General features: G+C 43.0%; 1 protein-coding gene across 1 annotated transcript in view; it reads left to right on the plus strand.

Moving 5' to 3' along the window:
* Nucleotides 1-24791, plus strand: part of cpne9 (copine family member IX) — a gene marked incomplete at both ends in the record, with an annotated part of 148437 nt that overhangs the window by 84056 nt on the left and 39590 nt on the right. Inside the window, 8 exons of the mRNA XM_080470203.1 lie at nucleotides 6728-6791; nucleotides 8526-8629; nucleotides 11539-11643; nucleotides 14709-14750; nucleotides 14959-15034; nucleotides 17690-17743; nucleotides 17976-18037; nucleotides 18503-18549. Of these exons, the coding sequence (XP_080326329.1) occupies nucleotides 6728-6791; nucleotides 8526-8629; nucleotides 11539-11643; nucleotides 14709-14750; nucleotides 14959-15034; nucleotides 17690-17743; nucleotides 17976-18037; nucleotides 18503-18549 (554 nt within the window). The remainder of the gene's footprint in view (nucleotides 1-6727; nucleotides 6792-8525; nucleotides 8630-11538; nucleotides 11644-14708; nucleotides 14751-14958; nucleotides 15035-17689; nucleotides 17744-17975; nucleotides 18038-18502; nucleotides 18550-24791) is intronic.

Raw genomic sequence — 24791 nt, forward strand, 5'->3', positions numbered from 1 at the left:
TGGTGCTCTGATGATGCAATGCACTGCCTATCCTACCCTGAGGATATAAACCAGATATGTATTGGATATGTGGAAATCGCCGTGTAACCAGGCTGATCGGATTTTCTTAACGTTGCATCTCTAACTCTATCTAATCTGCAACCATCTAGTTTAATTTTGTTGCATAAATGGTGAACCTGCGGTAGATGAATGAGAAGCATGGAGGCGATCCGGCAGGAGGAATACCCAGTACAGTGGTCAGCTCAGGAGGTCACATCTGGAGGACATACTGGAGGACATACTGGAGGACATACCGGTCCAGCTCAAAAAATTTAAACAGTTCAATATTTTTTGTCAGTCATTTCATAAAGTGAAACTGTTATTTAATATCGATTCATTATTCGTAGATTGAAATATTTCAAGTCTTTATTTTTTGTCATTTTGATGATTTTGGCTGACAGATAATGAAAGCCTAAAAATCAGTGTCTCAGAAAATTTTAATTTTGCATAAGACCAATCAAAATTGGATGTTTTAAGCACAAATGTCAGTTGTCTGAAAAATCGGTTCATTTCCATTCCGTTCATTTTACGTGATGTTTCTTGAACTTCTCAGGCACTACGGCATTAGCATCAAATATACGGCATCATCCATTTTTTATTTATTTATTTTTCCCGCCGTTGTGAGATGTTTCAGACGTTGTAGGTGAGTGTAATTGTGGGAATCAGATATGGATCACTTGATAAAAATACATGTAACCTCACAGTCAAATAAATCACATTTAGGCAGTAAATGGGATCTCTTGAAGTGGAAATGCAGCTTTAGATTGCGGTTCAAGATTTTGTGTGCGTGCGTGCGTGCGTGCGTGCGTGCGTGCGTGCGTGCGTGCGTGCGTGCGTGCGTGTGTGAGAGAGAGTTTGCATGTGTGTGCATTAACAACGCGAGCCACAGAGACGAGGCGCTTTCATGGAGAAGCCCTATTTTTCGTCACTCCATTACTAGCAGATGGCAGCTTAACCCACTGTGTTTCCGCTCAGCTGTTTACTGCCTCTGGAAACGCCCGCAGCCGCCTCACTTTGATGATATTTTCATGTGGGTGTTGTGCAAAAAAAAAAAAAAAAAAAGCAACCTAACAAATCAATACACTCAAACTCAGGAGGGATGTTTCTGGAGCTCGCAGAGAGAGAAAGAACGCGGACGTCTTCACACGTCTGCGCGAAGCCTCGAAGACGTGTCATGATGAGAGGGAGGAAAAACACTCCGGGAGGAAAGTGGAAGGCATCGGCGTGTCGGTATCAGTCAGGCCTCGGACAGACACTCCGGCGTTCAGGCAGCTCCTCGTGTATCCGGGTGGCTGGACGGTGTGTGGTTTGGACACGCTGTGTAGATAAATTCATAAATAATTCTCTGGCCAGATGTAGCAGGCAGCAGCAGCAGCAGCAGCAGCAGCAGCCATCCGCTGGGGGAAAAAAAAAAAAAAACATCACGGAAGGCTGTGGATTCAGTCTGCCATTCTTCCTCTTCTCATTCTTTTCTCTTGAATCGATTTTTTTCTGGTCACTCTCCCCCCTCCATGTTTCCTCTAACATTCTATTATTCTCCGTAAAGCAGAGCCGAGTGTGTCGTTCCGAGGCTGTTGTTTTCCCGCTCGGCTTCATCGTGACGCCAAACTGGGGCAAAGCTGGAATGTTCAGAGTCGGCGCAGAGCAGTTTCACCCCGTCGGCTTTGCCTCGGGTCAACCGTGCGCAGGGAGAGGCGGATTTTGGTGGGATTGTTAAAAAAACAACAGCAGCTAATAAACAAGTGTTAATGAATATTGCAGAAGTCGTTCATCACTTTTGTAGTCAAATCATTATTCGAATTGTACGTAAGTGAATTATTCAGAGCCCTTTTTTCTTTTACAGTGATGAAATGTGTGCTGCGGAGTGTTTGTCACTATGTGTGGAGGGGAGGGGATCGAGGGGGGAGTCTCACTATCAAGGCCCAAACACATTGTGAGGCTGCCACACAGTTTGACTTGGCTGTCACTGGAGCTGTCAGCTGTGGAAACAATGAATGTCTCTCAATATGCTTTTCAAAAGCACAAAAGGTTGGAGGGTTTGTTGTGCCTCAGACTCCAGCCTGGCATCAGACGTTGTACCCACCGAATGAAACCAATTCTGATGGAAAACAGGAGGAGTTCACACACAGAAACTTCTGGCCCGTGACATGAAGGAAGCTCTCTGAATGGCTTTTTCCACTTTGTGGTGTTTTCCAACCTCTTTTGCCTGACAGTGAATAATAGGTTTAAAGGTTCCCGTTCTCTTCATTCGGTCATTTAGTTCGCTAACACTGAGGCCACGTTTACACAACGCCCTGTTCAAACTCATGCTGTCAAAGGATTAAGATTATTAATCAGATTAATCGCAGGGTTGCTGTATAAACCCTGCTATTAAATATCATTCAGTTTCAATTTGCATGAGCAACCAGAATGAAGAAAGAAGGGAATATATCTGCACTTATTTTGTTAAAACACCTTAAACAAAAAAAACTTCTCTCTTTTTCAAAACAAGCATTCATCCACATTAATGTGTTCATGTTAAACCCTTTTCAAGCAGCGACTAAGACAAACTAATTCGTTGAGATTGGACAGAGGAGACGCGTCACTCGTCTCAGGAGCTGTCTGCTCCTGGAGTCCTAACCAAACCAAGATGGCCGCTCGGTGACAAACGTTCTCTTTTATTCCCCAAAACAGTTCAGCAAAAAGTATTTCTGAAGACATTTGAGGCAAGAAATCAGCTCTTCAATTTCCTAATCGGTCCTCGTTTTGGTTCCACCACGGCTGGTTTCGATGTTTTATAAAAGGTTGCGATGCGTCGAACTGCTGCTCGCCACTCCTCATTTGCATGAAGTTGGCAGGACTCTATTTTTGGCAAACGAGCTCCGGGCAGCTCTGGAGCGATGCGCCACAACACAACGTAAGATGCGGCGCACCCTGCATGCACCATGGTGCGTTTCACATTCAGACACATTGACAATGAATCGGAAGCGAGAAACTGACGGGTCTTGTGGACACGTCATTGTGGACACGTACTTTCATTCTGCACCGCAACGCGGTTAAATGTGTTCAAAGAAACTTTTAATCAGATTAACCACGAATCGTATTGGGTGTCCGTTTAAACAACAATGGTACAACGATGCAGCTTTTTTAAAGCGGCTCCCAATGTGGAACTTTTTGAAAGTACTCAGACTCTGTGTACATGGGGGGGAGACGCAACTTTCTGAAAATGCAACTTTCTGAAACGACGATCGAAACACTGCTATTGGGCGTGCGCACCACGGCCGTAGTAAATAATTCTTCTGAATAGGTTGACAACAAGAAAAGGTTTCCTCAGGACTCCCAGTCAATATCCTCCTAGTACTTGGTAGTTTATAGTTGACAGTCAAAGTAACAATCCAAGTTCATTATCTGCCCATACAAATGCCCGTGTACTCCCATTGTTAGTGTTTATAGGGTTTTGTTCTCTGTGTGCATGTACGTGTGGTTTCATCACAAAGTGAAACAACAGCGCCCACTAATCATCCAACATGAGAATTACATAGTTTTCAGCGTTTCTGCCGTTTGTTGGCTCTTCAAAGTCTGTGTTTGCGCCAGCTCTGCTAACATCCATTAGCATTTAGCATTGAGTAAAACCTTATAATGAGTTGTTTTTCTGTAACAGTACTGATCATGATTCAGTATTTACATTTCCTGATGTGTCCCCGTGCTGGTTTCTATTAAGAGAAATGAAAACAGTTGAATATTCTGCAACTGTTGTGACTTTATCTTTTGTTTTAAACTTTGTCTATTGGCCGTCGTCAATATTACACTTTAGTTGAGTTACGTTAGAATACACATTTAACAAAATCATTGATGGTCCTGCCCACTTTTTTATTTATTTTTGTCCAGATTTCTTCTCGAAAGATGAACATAAAAACACGACTGAAACGTCTTGACCACCAGTGTTTTGCTGACAGGAACCACTGAAGCTCTACTGGCGCCATCATGGGGAGGCTGGACCCGCACATTGCGAAGCCTTGTTCTTACTTGATTTAGAAAGTCGTCATTTTCAGCTTCTACTCTCCTGTGTTAAAAGACTGACTCTGCTGTCAGGACTTTGACAGAAGCCAGGAACTTTCCAGAGTAGTGAGGAACAGCGACAGGAAATGAGGTTGGGCTTGAAATTGCAGTCGCCAAATTAAGTACTGAGTGCATAATGAGCTCCGCTGGAAGCTCGTGATTTCTCGGTTGATGATGTGGCCATGAATCACTTTAGGAAACCTTTGCAATTAAATTCCTTGCAGTTGATGCTCCATCGTCGCATGTGGTCGCAATCCGAGTTTTCCTTGGTTTTCTGCTTCATACGTCACAGAATCACGTTCAAATCTCTGTCATGTTTCATACATACAACTCCATGACCATCTGGCGCGCTGCAGAAATGACCCCCTCCCCCCACATCCCCATCAGGTGGGTCGGGACCCCCAGGTTAATAACCGTTGGCTTAGACTTTGATAGAACTGGATTCCTTAATGACTCATTGTGGCAGTTTATTTCCCAGAGACTTGTCAACATTATCGGTTAAATTGTCTCCAGTTCAAACATTCCTGACAGAAACTCACTCAGCAGCAATTGATTGACTTCTGGGCGGCCGGGTGCTTTTCTTTTTTTCCGTCTTCATGCCCCACCTCTCGCTCCTCTTCGTGGGACCCTTTTAAAGCTTATAATGAAGCAGCAGTCAGGATTTGCCCATTGTGTCCCAAATGTGACAAAGCGACCCCTCATTTCTCCTCGCTCTCCCTTTCCTGGACTTTTTAATTTCCCCTTCTTTTGTGACGGTTTGGTGAATCGTCCCTTCAGTCAGTTCTGCTCCCAGGACTTCACTTTTAATGTAACTTGGGAGGGGAACAATAAGAAAGGGATGAAACAACCTTCATAAACTTTTACTGGGAGCACAGATTAGCTTTAGGGGATACTATTGTGTAGGTGCAGCTGAAACAGTCTTGATCAGTTGAGGCATGGCGCCCTGTACACCCCTGAAGATGAGCTGTGGTACCTGGTACCAAGATGTTACCGTTCGATCAGGGGTTTCAAGGGCCTCCGGCATGTTTAAGGCCTCTCATACCCCTTTTCCACCGAGATGAACGTGAGTACAATTGAAAACCTCTGACGCAGGGACACCCTAAAATCCAAGGGCAAGTGTCCCCTGAAGAAAGGTGTCCACTCCTCAAAGGTCATGAGGACAAATTGTAGGACTAGTTGATATTGAACGAACCATTTGGCAAGTTACCTAACCTACACAGCAGGGCCCATTTGCAGAAAATCATTGTTGACAACAGCTGGTTATTATTTAATGGCCAGTGATCTTGAGTGCAGTGAAAACACCCTGTCCCCCCCATTTACGATGCGTTTGCACATAATCAAACAAAGTTATCATAGTATCAAGTCATATTAGTCGCAGTATGCATCATTAATTAGCTGTTGGTTGTTGCTTACCTTGGGAGAATCGTAGCAGGACAAACTACAGTCGTCTTTTCGATACCGTATTTTACCAAAGAAACGGAAATGGTGAAGAACAGTGTACTGTAATCTGATTTGATACTTTTCGTATACATTCGGTAATTTTTGTGCCAGAACTTTAAAATAAATCTGATCCCTCCATGCAAGTGCATGCAGAGAAAATCCAAAATGGAGGAATGGAGGGAAGACCGACATTAAAACTTTAAAACGTGCAGTATTTTGGCTGTTTTAGTGTCCTCTTAGATTGAAATTCGCAGGAAAACCTGTCAGTCATTAAAGGTTAAAAACTTGTCTGTGCACAAAGTGCAATCTGCTCAGGGATCGGGGCGACAAAATGATTAGGGCACAGGTTTTGTTTAATTTGTAACACAAGCCTCTTGCTTGACAGAAATCCAAGAAGCTGCAACTGACGTCACTTTTTTTCCCCCTGGGAAATTGTGCAATAAGTAATGTTCTCACGTCTGTACAGCTGAAGACCTAAAAACTCAGCAGATTCAGTTCATCGTCCAAAATATTTGGGTTTTCTAAGGTTTCGGTTTTTGTTGTAACTGAACCAGCTCATTCATTTTTACTGCACGGACTGAAAAGAATAACGCAAATAATTTAGCTCCTATTTAAAAAATGATTTGGAGTCAATAACTTTTTCTCCATTTAAAAATTTACTCAAACTGCTACTTTTGAAGTACTTGAAGAAATTCCTTCCAGAATAACTTTGCCAGCTCAAATCTGCACAGACTAAATCCTGAAGTATTTCTTGACAAGAGAAACAAAGCTGGGAGACTTGTGGTTTCCTGATGTGCGCTCGGCTAGCGGCGGACTTTGAAACGGGAACAGCGCTGCGACTGATGTAAAGTGTGCAAGCACATGAAGGAGCGCAGTATGGGGACGGCTTATGTAACTTTAATATCAATGGTACGCAGAGATTTTTAAAGCCGCAGCCTCACGTTTTCCGGCGTGACAAGTGGCGTACTCCACCTGATGCCGGCTAATTGCCACTTGTAGCCCATTTTTAGAAGCGGCTCGCCTCCAATGCAAAGTAACCGCAGTTCCCCGTGTGGGTTTTTCTCAGAAATATGAACCCGCGTGCTGAGCTGTCACCTGGAATAATAACACCTCGTAGCCATGAACGACACCGACTTGGCACTTTAACATTATTTATGCAATTCTACAATTACTCTCTTTTTCAATCTTTGCCTCTGTCTTTCGCTCACAGCGGGATCCCGGGGAAGAAGTGTGGAGTCATTATCTTAACTGCAGAGGAGCTCAGCAACTGCAGGGTCAGTATGCAAGCACACACACACACACACACACACACACACACACACACACACACACACACACACACACACACACACACGCACACGCACACGCACACGCACACACAGGTCTTTTGTTTTCTCTCTGGTACACACATGTCTACACACACATACTCCAGAGTCCACAATCCCAACATGATGGAATATGTTTGCATTTATTATTTACCCTGGTACAGTCATTGCAATAGCTTGAGTGTTTTATCTGTCATTTTCACACACACACGCACGCGCGCACGCACGCACGCACGCACGCACGCACGCACGCACGCACGCACGCACGCACGCACACACACACACACACACACACACACACTACACGAAAGCACTGACACTAAACAAAAGAAACATTTAATGAGCAAAGCCGATCGTAACCCATGTGCAAGAGTTGAACCTGGAGATCGCTTCATCTTCAAGGCTCCTACCTTCAACGTTAGCTTTATTTTGAAGTGCTCAGTGCCGATAATCTCAATGTTTTGTTTGCCACATCTCTCTGCAGCGCCCCCGGCTAGCTCGGTTGGTAGCGCATGAGACTCGCAATCTCAAAGTAGTGGGTTCGTGTCCCACGCCGGGCGCCACTTTCTCGTGGGCTCACCACCTGCAGGAAGGTTCTTAATCGGTGCAATGTGATCTGGGTGACAGTGCTCAGACTGCCACCCCCTGTGACCCGGAAACGGATAAGCGGGAGAAGATGGAAGGATGGATGGATGGATGGATGGATGGATCTCTCCGCAGCTCCCTAAAAGTCTTTGAAATTAACTATCAAGACCTTTTGCTGCTCTTCTAGTGTTGTTGTTCCCCTGCCACCATAATATATTATTACCAACAAGGCAGTCAGAAACTGAGAGAATTTCTTCTGTGTGTGTGTGCGTGCGTGCGTGCGTGCGTGCGTGCGTGCGTGCGTGCGTGCGTGCGTGCGTGCGTATGCTCCCAAGACCATTACATGAACAGGCTTATCTTGCTTAGTGTTTACCGTCGTTACTTTGGGAGGGTTTTTGCTCCTGACAAGATGCGAACACTCATCACAAATTTCTATGTCTGTGTGTGTGTGTGTGTGTGTGTGTGTGTGTGTGTGTGTGTGTGTGTGTGTGTGTGTGTGTGTGTGTGTGAGAAACAACTCCTATCTGTCAATGACAAGCTTAGGTTTCACCTCCCGATGCCTTCCCACAGATGAAACTGACAAAAAAAAAAGATGCCTCATTAACTGTATCCATTCTTTCATGCGTCCTCAGCCGCTTCCTTCCTTCCTCGGCGTCTCAACACCGAGGCGGGATAAATGCAGCCCCTCATTAACCGCTATAACTGTTCATCCATATGTATGAACTGCTCTCCGTGCCGCCCGGACGACACTGCATAGAGTTGTGCCTTGTAATAAAATAAGTTTCTCCCACTAATAAAACACGTAATTTAAATAAAACAATTGATTGCAATCGCTGTAATCTATGCACGCGTCGCTTATTAAAGCGTGCTGTGCATGGTTTCTTGGGATTCCGGTCTGCATTTGCATCCCCATTATAGATGAGTCAGATGTTTCATTTTTTATGCCAATTACTTTGTATTCAGGCGGATTCTCGGCTTCCAAAGTTTTTCGCTCTCGAGTTCCATGTAGACCCTTTTCGAAATGAGCTCCTGGAGGAAACGCCTCAGAGAGGAAATATGTGGCTGATTGTCTTGACGATTGCTTGTCTCCTCTGCCAGGATATTGCCACCATGCAGCTGTGTGCCAACAAGCTGGATAAGAAAGACTTTTTCGGCAAGTCCGACCCTTTCCTGGTCTTCTACCGCAGCAACGAGGACGGAACGTGAGTGAGGGCATTTTGGGTTAGAATCCAATGCTTTGTTGTGTCTTTAATGTTAACCCTTGTGAGGATTGAAATAATGCATGAACGCTGGTTAACTGCCAGGAGCTTCAGTGGTACATTATTCAGATGTTGGGGGAAAAAAAATACAAAAACAAGCCTGATGTAGTTACACAATGTCTCCGAGCATTTTGCAGTTTTTGTCATAAGTACAACAACACATTTGTGATTTTCTTCTTTATGCCGTTTGCTTCTTTTAAACCACAAAAACAATGGAGAAATCTTTCCATTTCTTTGATCTGCCCTTCTAAGGCATCATGGGGACCTGGCCTACCCTGGCCAAACATCCTGGACTCTTCACCAGTATTTTAAAGTTGAAAAAGACTCAGGCCTTGTCCACACGAGCCAAAACAATCTTTTTCCTCCCTGTTGTTTTTCCGTCCACACGTCACTATGAACAGGGCTCAAATCGATGTTGGTGCCAGGCCTTTAGGCGGCGCTGTAACTCACAGGAATGCACTAAAAACATAGAAGAATAAACATCAAGTTTGCGCATTGCAAACGAACACAACACAGGCATATGGGAACAGAAGCGTTTATTCGTGAAATCCACCATGTCGACTTGTTAAGCCGGCTAGTATCAGTAGTACAGCTTCGACCTGGAGCAGGTAGTCCGCCATTTTTCTTTTTGTTAAGCGATGTCACAGAGGGTCGCAGGGTTATCGGGTCGAGAGGCGTGGCGATGACATTGTTTTTCAGCAAATGTGCGTCTTGCTCATCCACACCTCAAAGCAGAGGCGGTGTTTTAAAATTTCCCCACTCTGGAACCCATTTAGAAAAATGATAAAAGTGTTTTAAGGCTCCTAAAGCGCCGTGTGGACTACCCAAATCGATGCGGTTACATGAAACAGCGTTCTCGTGTGGACAGGTTTAAAGTCGCCAATTACCAAATTACCTTGTCTTCAGATTGTGGGACAAAGACCAAGCCACTCCTTGCATACTGAAAGAGCCGACTCCGGATTCTCACCTTGGTCCTCTTAGGACATGGCAAGAGTGCCAACCCTTTAAACTACTAGGCTGTCCATCGTTCTATTATAGAACAATAGAAATAAAACTCCTTTCACATCAGACATTCTCCTAATGCTGAACAGAAACTTCAGGTAGCTGATTTAAAAGGCTACCAGTCGGTCAGTACCTCAAATATGACTAGAATACTATCCGCGCCACCTGCTCTCACAAGCCACACAACAAGGTACCACTGTTGTCAAATAGTCCTTAATGCAAATATCTCTTCAGCCAGACAAATGCATTTAGGCGTGGACACAATCAAGTGGAGTTGCAAGTCTGAGTTATGTTGATAGCAGTTTAGGCAATCCAACAACACAATCTGTGACAGACGTTTTTGTTTTTTGTTTTTTTTCCTCCCGCTCGTTTGTTCCTTAATGTGATTGATGCAAACACTCATGAATATTTTTAATTATATTATAATATTTAGCCGGTAGACTGCATGATAGTTAGCATTCTTCCCTCATAACTGTCAGGTCTCCTTCTATGTCTTACCTGTTTCGTCCCTTCCTGTTTTATTTTGGTACTCACCTGTGCACTTGACCTTCCTGTTTGCCCTCCCTCTGTGTGTGTGTGTGTGTGTGTGTGTGTGTGTGTGTGTGTGTGTGTGTGTGTGTGTGTGTGTGTGTGTGTGTGTGTGTGTGTGTGTGCGTGTGCGTGTGCATGTGCATGTGATTGTGCGTGTGAGTGTGAGTGTGAGTGTGAGTGTGAGTGTGAGTGTGCGTGTGCGTGTGCGTGTGCGCGTGCGCGTGTGTGTGTGTGTGTGTGTGTGATTCTCCCTGTGTTTCACCTGTCTTCTCCTCCCCAGAGTATTTAAACCTTGTGTTTCCTCATTGCCTTGCTGTGATTTTGGACTCCCGCTCTGGGTTTAAGACTTTCCCCTTGGATTGTCCTCTGATCCCCGTCGTCTGGTTTGTCAAAAGACCAACGACTCTTGAAGCTTTCACTGCTGTGGATGAGTCTGCTTTTGGGTTCAGCTGTGATCCTTGACAGCAGCGCGAGGGCCGTAGGCGTAAACATGAACCGTTGCTCTCTGTGTGGCGTTTGCATGTCTCGCTTGTGGGTTTCGTCGAGTTCACCAGTGTCATACCACAGTCGAAAAACACTCTCGTGAGGATCATTGGTGACTATGAGTTACCCATAGGTGTGAAATTGAGGTTTTGTAATGGTATGTCAGTGTTCCGCCGTCAACATTGTACCCTACGTTTACCTTTAATTATGTGGGATTTCCTCTTGCGCCTGCCCAACTGGATACGATGGTATAGATATAGAATGAGGATGCATGGACAGCCAAGTAAGCCCGTTGCTACAGACTATTACCATTCAAAACATAAACTGAAATATCACTCGGTGAGGCTCTGAACACTTAATAAACCCGTTGGTGCTGTGCAGTAGAAAGCACCGTGCATAACCTCATGAGTGCAAACATCTGCTTAAATTAAAGAGAGTATGCAAGCATTGCATTGGTGAAGGAAATGTGTTTCATTAACATTCTGGATGTGTAGCCTCTATATAGCCCATCCAATTGTAGCAGTTCCACATCTGATTATTACCCTTTCATATCATGCATCAATCAAAACTCTGACTCCTCTCAGTCTTTAAGATCAGTCTGTTTACTCTGCTCCGCCTCGGAGAGATGTTCCGCAAGCAACAAAGCTCTGCGGGGAATTCTGTCATGTCCGCCAGACACTCCGAATACAAAATAAATTTAAAACTATTCAAAGACCTTTCACTCAATTGCAGGAAAAGTGAGGTGGGATGATCTTCACACGGAGAATAGACGGAATATGAATCTCAGCTCCCTTTTGGGACTTTTTGTCTTTTTTATTTATTTATTTTTTTGACAGGTTCACCATCTGCCACAAGACAGAGGTGATCAAGAACACACTGAACCCGGTGTGGCAGCCCTTCACCATCCCCGTCAGAGCCCTCTGCAACGGTGACTACGACAGGTCAGCAGCTTTTAAATGAATCTTGTAGATAAAACCTTTCAGGATTAGCAGCCTGTGTGTTGATGGTCTCTGAACGGATGAGGACGGAGGACGCTCGAGAATAAGAACAAGCATCACCTGTTGCTGCGGCGGTCAGAATAATGCCAGCAGTCGGTCATGGCGTCCCAGCGACCAGCACTGGTGTTATTGAGACTGACTCAGTTTTCACACAACGCTTTACATGAGTCGAGCCGAGAGGAGGGGCCACTTGTACGAGGAGCACGGTGCTTGCAGTGCTGCATGTAAACACAACTAGAGCTACACTCGGTAGAACGCAGCCCTTCGCCAACGCCACGTTTGTTTGCGGAACAGAGTTAGCATCGCTAGCATGATAGCCGTTAGCTCATATTGATGCTAACTTGGTAGGTGAGGTCGCAACATCACTGTGTTAAACACTGAGCAGGGAGCGTCTCCATGGCAACAGACGCTGATCTTTGATCTCCTCCATGTAGTGCCTCTCTCATCCGCTTTCTATCAGACATTTTCTTTTGTTTTTGGGGATTTATTCGGAAACGGTTTGTCGCTAACGTCCCAAAATGTAATCGATTGGTCTTTGGATGATGACAAATCATCCCTGAAAATGTCATGCAATTGGGGTCAATAGTTTTTGGGAGAACTTGGTAGAATACATACAAACAAATCAATCAATAAATAAATACATGCAGAAGAAAACATAAACTTTTCAGCCAAATTTCGTTGGTCACCCAATTTCTGTTGGCGAAGGTAATCACAGTGTCACTTCTGCATGAACAGGGTCCTTGTTTTTGTGTGCATTCATCATCCTTTCACATGTATAACCCTTAAAGACAGCCAATGTGCATAATGGCCAGTGAAACGTGTTCCACCCTCGCTGTCAGATCAGACTGCCGCAGACACCAGTCAAACTCTTATTATCTCATCTGTCTGTTCAAATTGGTGGGTTGTGTTTGTAGTCACAGGAACTGACAGTGACGGGTGTGGATGGTAATCCTCTTTCCCACCTTTGGGAAAAGTTACTGCAACAAGTGACATGAGGCTTCTTTTGCTGGACAAATTCATCTCACATTCATTACAATGCAACCAGTTAGATTACTGAACATTAGCGTCCGGTCCCTAAACACCTCACAGGAAGACTCTGGTAGATGGTGCAAACCCTTGACATCACCCAGATGTCTTTGAGTCGGCCCTTGTCTCGAGGAATATGCCTGAACGCTGCACGTTGCAACAATTGCTAGTGTTTACTTAAGGTACTCCGGGGACTCAGCTCGATTGCACATTTGGGAGATGCTCCAATTTCCAGATGCTCCTCAAACGCCTCGTCATTGGCATTATGAGTTGACGCTACAAATCCCGGATGCTTCATGCCGAGGGTCAACTTTGAACGGTCACAGATGTGCCCCCTACTCTTCACCTTGAGAGTGTTATTACAAAGCTGTCCGATAGATGCACACACTGATCCATTTGAGATTTACGAGCAGCTTTTACAATTTACAATAGTCCCCTGAACGTCACACATTCTGACTGAGCTTAATTGCAGAAATACACAGATGTTCCCTTACCAGCTGTATATGCAGCAATAATTTGATACTTAGCGCCTTCAAAATGCCTCCCATTCAGACCGTAAGTCAACGCTGCAATTTAAGTCAAAGTCAATTTTTAATGTCAATTCTTCAATATGTAGTAGAAATACTGAAAATTGGATTTTGCTTTACTCATCAAACCCTTGGTGCAAAAACATCCGTAAAGTGTATGAAATTGGGGTGAGGTAATGTGTCACAGCGGTTCAGTGCTTTTGAAATCTAAAATACAAGCTAAAAGAACCTGCTATTGCTGGACTAGTGTCATAACGGCATAAACCAGTCTCCTTTTTCAAAGAAATGCTCTAAATTCACAGATGCAACCTTGACGCCTGACATTCAGAGTTCGAGCTGGAGAGATGTCTCAGAAACAGCTGACATTCACAATATCTGGAGACACTGTAGTTTCCAGGTGTCTCACAAATGCCACACATTTATATCGAGGTAAAACATGGACCTCCACAGGTGTTCCTTTAATGCCTCACGTTCATCTAGAATCGTGGTAAAGTCGACAATAAAAAAGATGCATTGCTTAAAGGCTTCGAGACGGTACAATTTACAGATGTCCTCAAATGCCTCGTTACATTTGACATGAGACAGCGCTTCAAAGGAAATGCTTCGTATTCAGACTTTCAGTATGAAAGTGCTCTAACTAACATTGAACCATAAATACAACACATGCAGACTAAATGCATAAAACTACTAATTTCCATTCATTGGCTCTACTAACGGTCAATCGTTTCTGTTAAATGCAGCAATGTTGAGATTCCTCTCCTCGGATCGGGTTACAATTTACAGACGTTCCACAAAGGCGTCACACTCATACAACAAGCCTACAATTTCCATATTCCCTGTGAAATGCTTTGAATTCAGACTTTCTGTAGGCACTTCCTTTCACCGTAGTCTCACTTTCAGATCATCAGGAGGAGCCGCAACTCACAGAAGTCCCACGGACGTCTCACAATCCCACCACGCTGCAGTTATTAGACGTCACACAAACACCTCACAGAGACACTCTACGATTGAAAAAGTCATCTGAACTGTTGTTACATGCTGCAGTCGAAACATCTTCCGGTGATTGGTGCATTTTGAATCGTATCAAAGGCAGAATATCTGGTCCCGACTGGCACACTTCAGGTTGGACGAGTGTCTCTGATGATAAGGCTGGTGAAGTCAGGCTCGCCAACGTCTCATCTTTTATTCAGTTCCTCTCCTGTGTGTGGGGAAATTGATCAATCTCAGCGATGGAACTCGGTCTAGGGATCAAGTTCACGTGACGACCCAACACCCACCGGGCCGATAATCTCCCTCACTGCGACGATATCGAATCAGTGAATGGGTAATTGCTCTTCCAGCCCCCGGTGTGACGGACCGAAACGATCTTTCCTTTAATTGAACACGGGGTTCTTTTCGCAGACGATCTGATAGAGAGCGGTTCCTCAGAAAATAAGACGCTTGTGTGTGTTTCAGGACGGTGAAGGTAGACGTCTACGACTGGGATCGAGACGGAAGGTAAAAGCACTCGCCGCAGACTCGTGGGAGAAATCTTTGTTTTCACCGAGCGAGTTGAGAGAGAGGTCGGAGATAGAGGTTGGGCCGGCAGTGAAAGATTGATAGGCACAAAGATGGAGACGGAGAGAATATTCATAAGAATTTGTCTGCTGTCTAAAATTCTGTGTTTGTGCCGGTCTGACGGTGTGTGGGCGTTCTTCGTCTGCAGCCATGACTTCATCGGCGAGTTCACCACCAGCTACAGAGAGCTGTCTCGGGGGCAGAACCAGTTCAATGTCTATGAGGTGAGCGCGTCACAGCGGAGGCTTGCTGTTTTGTCATCGCTTTTATCTCTCCTCAACAGCACCCAACTCCCAATTTAGGAGATTTTGAAATGTTGCCTCCCTCCGGTTGGCTCTCGAGAGGCTCGGATTCAACTTCAACCCTCGCAAACGCTTACACAACCTTCTGTAAACTGAAGGACCGAAGGCACATGGAGCTGCTCTCAAAATCCATGCCCTCATTGTGGTGCGAACACCTGTAGAAAACCCACATGGACACAGGCAGCCGTGGCTCAGAGAGGATGGGAAGTTCGCAGGTTCAAATCTAAAGTCAATGAGCGAGACCAGTGATCTGCAACCTGCATGGCCAGAAGAGCTTTTTGTGTCACTTTCTACCAAATCAAATTTAACTGGAACCACAAAACATGCTCAGACTTTAAAATGAGGAAAACAGCTTAAAAAGTTTCAAGTATAGTTTGATATACGGACAATGTTTTTCATTCATGAATTTACAATTACAGTTACAATTTAGGATTATTACATTTTCTGCAGTTTTTTGACATGTTTTCTTTAAATCAGTTTTACCTTTCTTTCTTTCTTTAAATATTTTTGGGACAATTTTGACATTTTAGCTTTTTAACCCTTTTGTCTCTTTTTTTTGGACAGTTGTGTTATTGTCATTTTCAAAAATGTTAAAGCTTTTTTTCCCCCCATTTAGTAATTCTAGTCATTTCCAAATTTTTTAAGCTGTTTTAGCCCCCCCACCCCTTTTTTTTTTTTTTTTTTTTTTAGCCCCTTTTTAGCCAAGACTTGAAACTGACTGAACTTTGGAAACTGACTGGTGTGTAAATAAGCTAGAAACATGATAAGATGTATATATATATATATATATATATATATATATATATATATATACTTTTACTTTTCTGAAAGCTTTAAAGAGCCACGTGTGGCTCCAGAACTGCGGGTTGCAGAGCCCTGTCATCGAATATCTCTCCTGACAAATCTTAGCATTTAAAAATTAAATTTAACAGATTGAAAACCAAACTCCACACCATCTTGAGTCTTAATGGACAAAAATGTCCACTTCCAAAAACTTCCATAAAAACACTGTGCATTGATTTTGTTTCTGCCTATTTGCTGTAAATCTTTTGAACAAGTCAAATGTTAACCCTTTACATGCCAATTTTATTACATGATGCTGACATATCATTAAAATATTGTTCCGTTTGATGCATTTGTAATTCAGTTTTGAAGGTAGTTCACAGAACTGGGGGAAAATGGAAATCTGATTATTTAAAGATTATTTCAGTGGAAACAAATTGTTTTAATGTGGGATTTTACAGGTGTCTTTATGGATAAGATTAGTTTTTACACAGCCTTCCCAGTAAAAGTGATGGATTGTATGAATGTGATTCTTAAAAATGTAATCTTAACATGCTTGTCTTTTGTGAAGACTTGTTTGCCCTGCAATAAAAATAAATTTAATCAGAAGCTCCCTAAAAGCAAAACATTTATCAAAGTTAAGACTTTATGTTTTCATTCTTTGAGGACTGAAAAGAAGAAGCTTTCCAATATTTGTTGTGAAGCATCTTGCCACTAAACTGGTATTAATAAAGTTTATTTTGTTTTATTTATTCACATTTTATAGCTTTGATAAGGATTGAGAATAATCAAGAACATTTAAAAAAAGCTGAATTAAAAAAAAAAATGTTTGTCTTTATTTGCTCAAAATAAAAAAAATACCTAAAAAAAATTACAATATCAAACCGAAACTGAAGCTCAATGTGCTTATATGAAACCCTCTGCATCAATATACACTTTTATGTTTCTATAATGGACACAGAGTTAATAAAGACAGTCACCTAAAGCACAAAACATAGAATCACTGGGATCCTGTTTGGTCAACAGCTGATTGAATAATTTGGCCTTCAAGAGCCCAAGGAAATCACGGCTATTTATAAAAGGAGATTTAACAGGGTAGTAATTAAACTGACACCAGACACGTCAGAAAATATGGGCAGGTCATTAGAAGAATAGTCAGAGAACGACCTCAGCAGGCAACGTCAATTGTGTTAAAGCTGAAAAATGAAGCGGTGAATTATAGCAACGGGCCACGGCACCACAGCTGAGATGGTCTCATCGACGGTTAAATGGTCACAACCTCCAGATCTGCCTCAGCTTGTTGGCACAAATCCAACTCAAACAAAGGAAAAGATGCATTCACTCTAAACAATCTCAGCATTTGTTGTGCCGGGGAAGGAGTCCATTCACACGTTATTAAACTCTTCAACTTGTAAATGCGTTCATGCACCCGACTTATTAAAAAGCTGCTCAACGGAGAGAAACTATGGTCCCAGCAAACAAATTATGATGACATTACTGCAGCCTAATGAATAAAGACATCGTTCAAGAGTCTCTTAATCTGCTCTGAAAGGGAGGAGAACGTTTACTGATCAGATTTGCAGCGATGGACAGACGGGTGGATGCTCTCAGCTCTCTGCACACACAGTTAAACAGGATATCACTTTCAGTTCGTGGGCTGCCATCAGGGATCTGATGAATTATTCATGTTCATTATTAAACATCATTCCGGGGTAGAAAGATTTTTTTAATTTTTTTTTTTTTGTTCTTTTACAAGCAGCCTTTCAATCACTAACTTACTTTCTTTTCCGGCAGGTTTTAAATCCCAAGAAGAAAGGCAAAAAGAAGAAATACATCAATTCTGGGACTGTGAGTGAGCCCATATCAGCCATATCTGCTTGTTTTTCCTCTGTATTAGTATCTTATTTATTTATACAGTAAAGAAATCACCTCTTACGTCTGCTTCTCTTGTTTTTCACCGTCTGGCCACCTGTTTGCCTCTCTGTGTACCTGGCCATGGTCCCTCTTCTGTTTACCACCCTGTACGTGCGTGCGTGTGCGTCGGTGTGTCTGTGTGTGTGTGTGTGTGTGTGTCTGCCAGGTAACTCTGCTGTCCTTCAAAGTGGAGTCTGAGTACACCTTCGTGGATTTTATCCGAGGAGGGTGAGTGGAATAATAATTATCTCACTCTCTCTGCAGGTGTCAACAGCCGCCATCTTGGTTGTTTATGTCTTCGCGTGTGTGTGTGTGTGTGTGTGTGTGTGTGTGTGTGTGTGTGTGTGTGTGTGTGTGTGTGTGTGTGTGTGTGTGTGTGTTTTATATTGGATATTCCCGGAGGCCTTCGGGTGAGCGTCATACAGAATCCATACTGGGCTGTGAGGTTTTGGGGAAAGTATTTAGTAAATCCCCTCAGTACATTCCTGATTTATTCAGCGGGTTCACCTTTAATCACGTCTTTCATTTGCTTTGCTTAATTGGACCTTCAGCTGGTGATGGGAGTTTTGTCCTGCCATGCTAATTAGCCACGAGCGTGTGCGCGTGCGTGCGTGCGTGCGTGCGCGCGTGTGTGTGTGTGCGTGCGTGTGTGTGTGTTATTTTCCTCTTTGATTCCCACTTTATTTTCAACAGGACACAACTGAATTTCACTGTGGCCATAGACTTCACCGCATCCAATGGTAAGTCACACCCATGTCCCACACGCTACGCCTGTGTATCACACACCTGTGGTGAGGCAGTCAAGTAAAGTGGGAGAGAGTGTCTGTTCAAACTCCAAAAAGAGTTTTCTTCTCATTGCATACGGCCACATTTCTTACTCAATCTTGTCATATTATACATCAAAATATAGTTACAGGTTTTCTCTGTCAAATAAGGGGCCACTTTTGTCTGTAACATGAATGGTTGTCTCGAGAAATGCATTCGTTTGAAGCAAGTGTGATGTTTTTCTCCCGTAGACTGGCTTACATTTGTGGGAGATATTTTTTCGGCAAGACACAAAAGTGCAGACATTTGTCTCAACTCTCTCCTCCTGTATGGATAATCCAACAAACATGAAACGTTTACAATAATTCCATGACAATCCTCTGACGATCTGAGTTCAAAAAAGTTACAAATCGGTCGCTCAGTTCTCGAATAGCAATCGTTTTTGCCAGCCTTCCATATTCCATTAGGACACTACGTTCTCACTGTCACAGCTGTTCTCTCATCAACTGTCTGAGCTGCACCTCGTCTCCATGACAACACACCTGCACCTCGTCTCCAAAACCACACACACCTGCACCTTGTCTTCATGACCACACACCTGCACCTTGTCTCCATGACAACACACCTGCGCCTCGTCTCCACAACCACACACACCTGCACCTCTTCTCCATGACAACACACCTGCACATCGTCTTCATGACCACACACCTGCGCCTCATCTCCATGACAACACACACCTGCATTGTAACTGGTGCTGTATTGATACTTTTCCACTATTTCTGCTACTTAATTATTTTTTTACTCTTAATGGTACTCTATTAACACATTTTACTATTACTGGTACATTAATACGTTTTCACTTTTATTAGTATTTTATTGATATTTTTCACTCTTACTGGGCTTTGTAACTTTTACTAGTACTTTATTGTCAGCAGCGAGTGGCAGGCACACACAAAATTTGTTGTTATTTTACTCTTCATCTGACTCACCCTTAGCTCTTTTCCCTACATATATTTTTTTTATCATAATTTTTTTAATGGGTTTTTCATTTTTCATTTCTCATTTTAGAATTTTACTCTTGTGTTTAATTAATTTATATTTTTAGTCCTCACTGAATTCAGTCCTTGGATTTGTGCTTGAAAGTAAGTTTGACTTTCTTGCGCTGCATAATTTTCAGATGAAGTGCTATACAAATAAAGATTCACTGATTCAAATGATCTGTATATAAAAGCATTTCATAAAGCTTGTCACAAGGTCTTCAACAACCACTGAAATATATGTGGGTTGGAAGTCCCGATCGCCACGTTAGCCCTGATTTAAAGCTTTTTACGACGGATACACTGGTATGAAAAATCTGGCCAATAATAGTAACCAATATCCATATCGCTGGAATGCCTGATAACCAATATTTACCAACATCAATATATGTTAATATAAAGAATAACATCTCCCAGACAGAGACAATCTATGAATTATATACGTATATTGAGCTATTTCTTGACTGTAGTTAAAATTATATAACATATAGTTAAAAATTTCTTTCGAGAAAATTTGAAACAGGCATTGACAAAGTACTTTTCTATACTTTAGATAATAATATTAGAAAAGTACTTTAAATAATAGAAAACGATAAAAAAAGCAGTAGTCCTGTTGAACTGCAGAATACTTGAAGTTACATTGGTAAAAAAGGAAAAGCAAATATATCAGAAGCAGCATGGATAACAGACACTGTGGTCTTTGTGTCGCCACCCTGAAATCTTATTTTTAATAAAACAATAACATGATCTCATTTCAGCCTATTCCAATAACATTTGAAGAGGGTTTTTGATTTTTATGTTTGACAAACTGAAGCATTTCAGGTTTGTGTATTTTCCGCCCAGTGAACATGCTGTCATCGACCCACTGAGCCGCAAGCCTTAACAAACCCATCTGGTTTGTGTCAATTTTGTGGATATGTGTTGCGACGACGTCGTGTAAAGCAGATACGGCAACTTCGGAGAAATAGTGGCCACTTAGGAGAATGGAGCGACACCCCGCAGCTGCCTCAGGTTTGTTTCTTTAGTGAGTCGCTGCTGGAACCACTTGTAAACTTCTGAGTGGCGGCTCTTCAAATCAGCCGTTTATTTAGTTGAATGAGTTGACGCGGCTCACTCCTCGCTTCTCATCACAATTCGAGTGTGCGCTTTGGACGCAGTGAAAAAAACTCAGACGTTGCTCGTTGTTTGGCAGGTAACACACACCTTCAACTTGTCACATGTCCAAACAAACTTTGCTTAGAAAGCACGCGCACACACACACACTCACACCACATACATATTGGCTCACTCTTGTTTATCGGACAGACACCAATTTTTGGAAAAAATACTCAAATTGGCAGATTCCAATATGACAGCCTTTTAAAAAAAGATTTGATAGCTTGTGGTGATGTTTTCCAAAGAAATTCAGAATAATGAGGGGAGATATGGATTCTAATGGAAAGCTTGTGTCTCCGTAGCTCAGCGTCATTATTACAACGTTATCTTTGTGCCTAAATAGACATGGCGCCAGAAAACGTCCACACTTCCACTCATTTAGTGGCCTTATGGAAAGACTGACCTTCCTTCAAAAAAAATTCTTTTTTATAGAAAAAACTGGCCTCTTATGTGAAGCAGAAGACCTGCAGTGACATATTGATTTATAATATGACGGGATTGAGTGACAAATGTGGCCTCGGGGGACAAGAGAGATAGACTTTTTTAGTTTGAGGACACTCTCCCATTCTACTTGTTTGCCTCGCCGCTCCAGCTCACGCAATACACACCCATTATAAGCACCAAAAACAGCTGGAAATGATAGCGAACTTAAAGACTTACAGTTTAAATTGAGTAGAAGATAAGACAAAGCTGTTTCACACTTGATTAGAGGACGGATGTGGAAACGTTTTAAAAGTCAAATGAGACTTCCGGTTGGCGCCCAAGATGGCAGCATAGAGCGTAGCTCCTAAGTCGATTGGTCGAATTATCCCCCAAAACTTGAAAAACACGAATATTTGATCGACGCGAAATGAGCGGGGGACGAGGAAAGAGAGGTTCAAGAAGGAAAACGATGCCCGTTGACCCAGAAGAACGCGAGTCCGAGGTCGCGCTAACAGACGAGGAAACCGGGAAGCCGTTCAGCTTCGTTTGCTAATGGAGAGCCTCGAAGTCATTATGACGGAAATACGAGACCTCAAGAAAGAGATGAAGGAGGATCTTAAGAAATTCGGAGATGACTTCAAAGTAGAGGTTCGCCGGGTTCAAAGAGGAAATTAATAAAAAAAATTTAACGAAATGCAGAAGAAATCAAACAGCAGCGGAAGGATATTGCCGAGACACAGGAGCGGGTGACTAAGTTGGAGGAGTGGAATGTGGAGGCGAAATATGCTATCCTCACTTTATTACAACAACAAACGAAACTACAGGAAAAGTTGACCGATGTGGAGGGACACGGAAGACACTGCAACTTGAGGATCTATAATGTTACCGAACGGGACGGCGAACCCTTCCCCCGAGCGAGGGGATGCGCTTCTCCACCGGGAGCTCGAGTTACCGGAGGGCTCCGAGTTGCATATTCAACGGGCACACAGGAGTTTCGGCAGGAAGCCACCATCGGGAGCATCCCCGAGGTTTATATTGGTCAACTTCCTGAAATACGAGACCAAAGAGGAGATTCTGGCCAAAGCATGGAAAAAGAAAATTTAAATCGACGGGTGGCGCGTATTTTTTGACCACGATTATCCTACCAAGGTGATGAAGAAATACGAATCATACGCTGCGATTAAAAAGATCCTCCACGGAAAGAAGATCCGCTTTCAAACACTGCTGGACAGGATGAGAGTCCACTGGCCAGAAGGACCAAACCCGACGGGGTGATGGCTTTTATTCACCACAACGGAATGTGAAACACCTGAAAAAGTTTTAAGGAGGAAGATGAAGCTGCACCGCTCCCCCCCACCCCCTTCCGCTCACCTTATCCACTGAGCCTCTCCTGTCTTTTTGACAATAATCGACAAAGAGAGCTACTAAATTGATAACTGTTGGACTTATCCGGTGGCATGAGAGGACTTACTTCAGGTTTGCCGCCGGCCACTAGGGGGAGGCCCTTTTTTGTTTACAGAACGTCACCTCCCACTCCCATCAACGGGGCGATGGGACCGGTGTTGTGGGCGGCCCCTGTTCGCTGGGGAGTTCAGGTTTTGTGTTTGCCCTTTTTTTTTGTTCTCGGGCATGTGTTTGTTGATGATGAAGGGCCAGGGATAATTTCAAGGGATTCAAATGATGCAACATAGTGATATAAAGGTGGTGTCACTGAATGTTAACGGCTTGAGGAACGTCAAACAAAGAGATAAAGCTCCAACCAAGCTCAGAAAGGAAAATATGCAGGTTGTTTTCCTTCAGGAGACACATTTGTCGCGGGAGGAGCGTGCTAAGTTTAAAAAGTTCGGCTACAAGAACTCGTTTTCCAGCTCCTTTGGGGAAAATCATAGGAGAGGAGTGGTGATATTGCTATCTAACACTCTGGGGTTCGAAATGATCAAGGAAATAAACGACAAGGAGGGGAGCTATGTCTTGGTCAAGTGTAAACTGGAAAACGAATTGGTTGCACTGTTTAATGTGTATGCACCCCCGGAAAGTGGGAAGAAATTCTATGGGACAATATTTGATCTTTTGAACTCTGAAACAGAAGGGGCATTGATATGTGGAGGGGATTTTAATGTGGTACTGGATTACAGGTTGGATACGACAAGTACAAAGGGAAGCAAAATGAAAATTAGTAGTTATGTAAACATGTTGATGTCAGAGATGGATATGCTGGATGTGTGGAGGGAACTCCACCCACTTGGTCGAGAATATACACACTACTCAGTCCCTCATGCGATGTACTGCAGGATAGATTTCTTTCTATTGAATAAGGGTGATATACACAGAGTAAAGGAGTGTAGGATATATCAGACCACAGTGCAGTTTATCTAAAAATGTATTTGAACAATAAGAGGAAAAATACAATATGGAGACTCTGATACTGAACAATAAAGGACTGGTTGCAGAATTGAAGGGGGAAATTATGAGATATAGGGAGGAAAATGACAATGGGGAAGTAGACCCGACAATTTTATGGGATGCCCTGAAGGCCGTGATGAGAGGAAAGCTGATATCATACACGGCTTTTGTCAAAAAAATCAGATTGGAGACGTATCAAAAGCAAATTGGTAAATTAAAAGAATTGGAACAGCAACATAAACAGTCAAAGGACTCAGGTGTATTTACTCAGATTCAGGAAGTAAGGAAAGAAATAGATCATATACTGTTCGAAGAGGTGGAAAGGAAAGCAAGGTTTTGTAAACAAACGTACAATGAGGGAGGAGCAAGAGCCACGAAAAACATTGCCAGACGTATAAGGAAACAGCAAGCCTCAACAAATGTACATAAAGTAAGGGACCCCATCACAAATGCAATTCTGTACAAACCGGAAGAAATAGAGAAGGTTTTTGAGGAATATTATTGTAAACTGTATTCACGGCCTGTTTCTGTAGGAGGAGAATATCTGACAGAGTTCTTAGACGGATTGGATTTGCCATCTCTAGGCACAAAACACAATGAGATGTTGACCTCAGAAATCACAATAAAAGAGATAGAAGAAGCAATTAGCCAGCCAAAACCGGGGGAATCACCCGGAGCAGATGGATTTGGGGCCTCATTTTATAAAACTTTCAGGGGGGAGTTAACTCAGTATTTACGTGACTCATTCAATTGTACCCTCAGGTCAGGTTCCGACCTCCCTCATGGAAGGAGACCATCATCTCCATAATACCAAAGGAGGGCAAGGATAGAGAATGCTGCAGTAACTATAGACCCATATCACGCTTAAATGTGGATTATAAGCTATACACCTCCATTATAGCCAAAAGATTAGAGACACTTATGCAGGATCTGATTGATGAGGACCGATGTGAGTTTATCAAAGAAAGGCAAACACAAGATAATATCAACAGGGGTCTGCATAGTGTGGAATATGTCCACAGACAAGGGGAAAGTGTAATTCTGGTAAGCATTGATGCCGAAAAGGCTTTTGATAGTGTAGTTTGGGATTTTTTATATGCAGCACTGGGAAAATCTGGATTCAATGAGCAATCAGTCAGTTGTATTAAATCGCTATACCAGGAGCCTAAAGCAAGGGTCAAAATAAATGGCAGCTTGAC

Source organism: Lipophrys pholis, assembly GCF_963383615.2.
Source record: "Lipophrys pholis genome assembly, chromosome: 8".
Taxonomy (NCBI): domain Eukaryota; kingdom Metazoa; phylum Chordata; class Actinopteri; order Blenniiformes; family Blenniidae; genus Lipophrys; species Lipophrys pholis.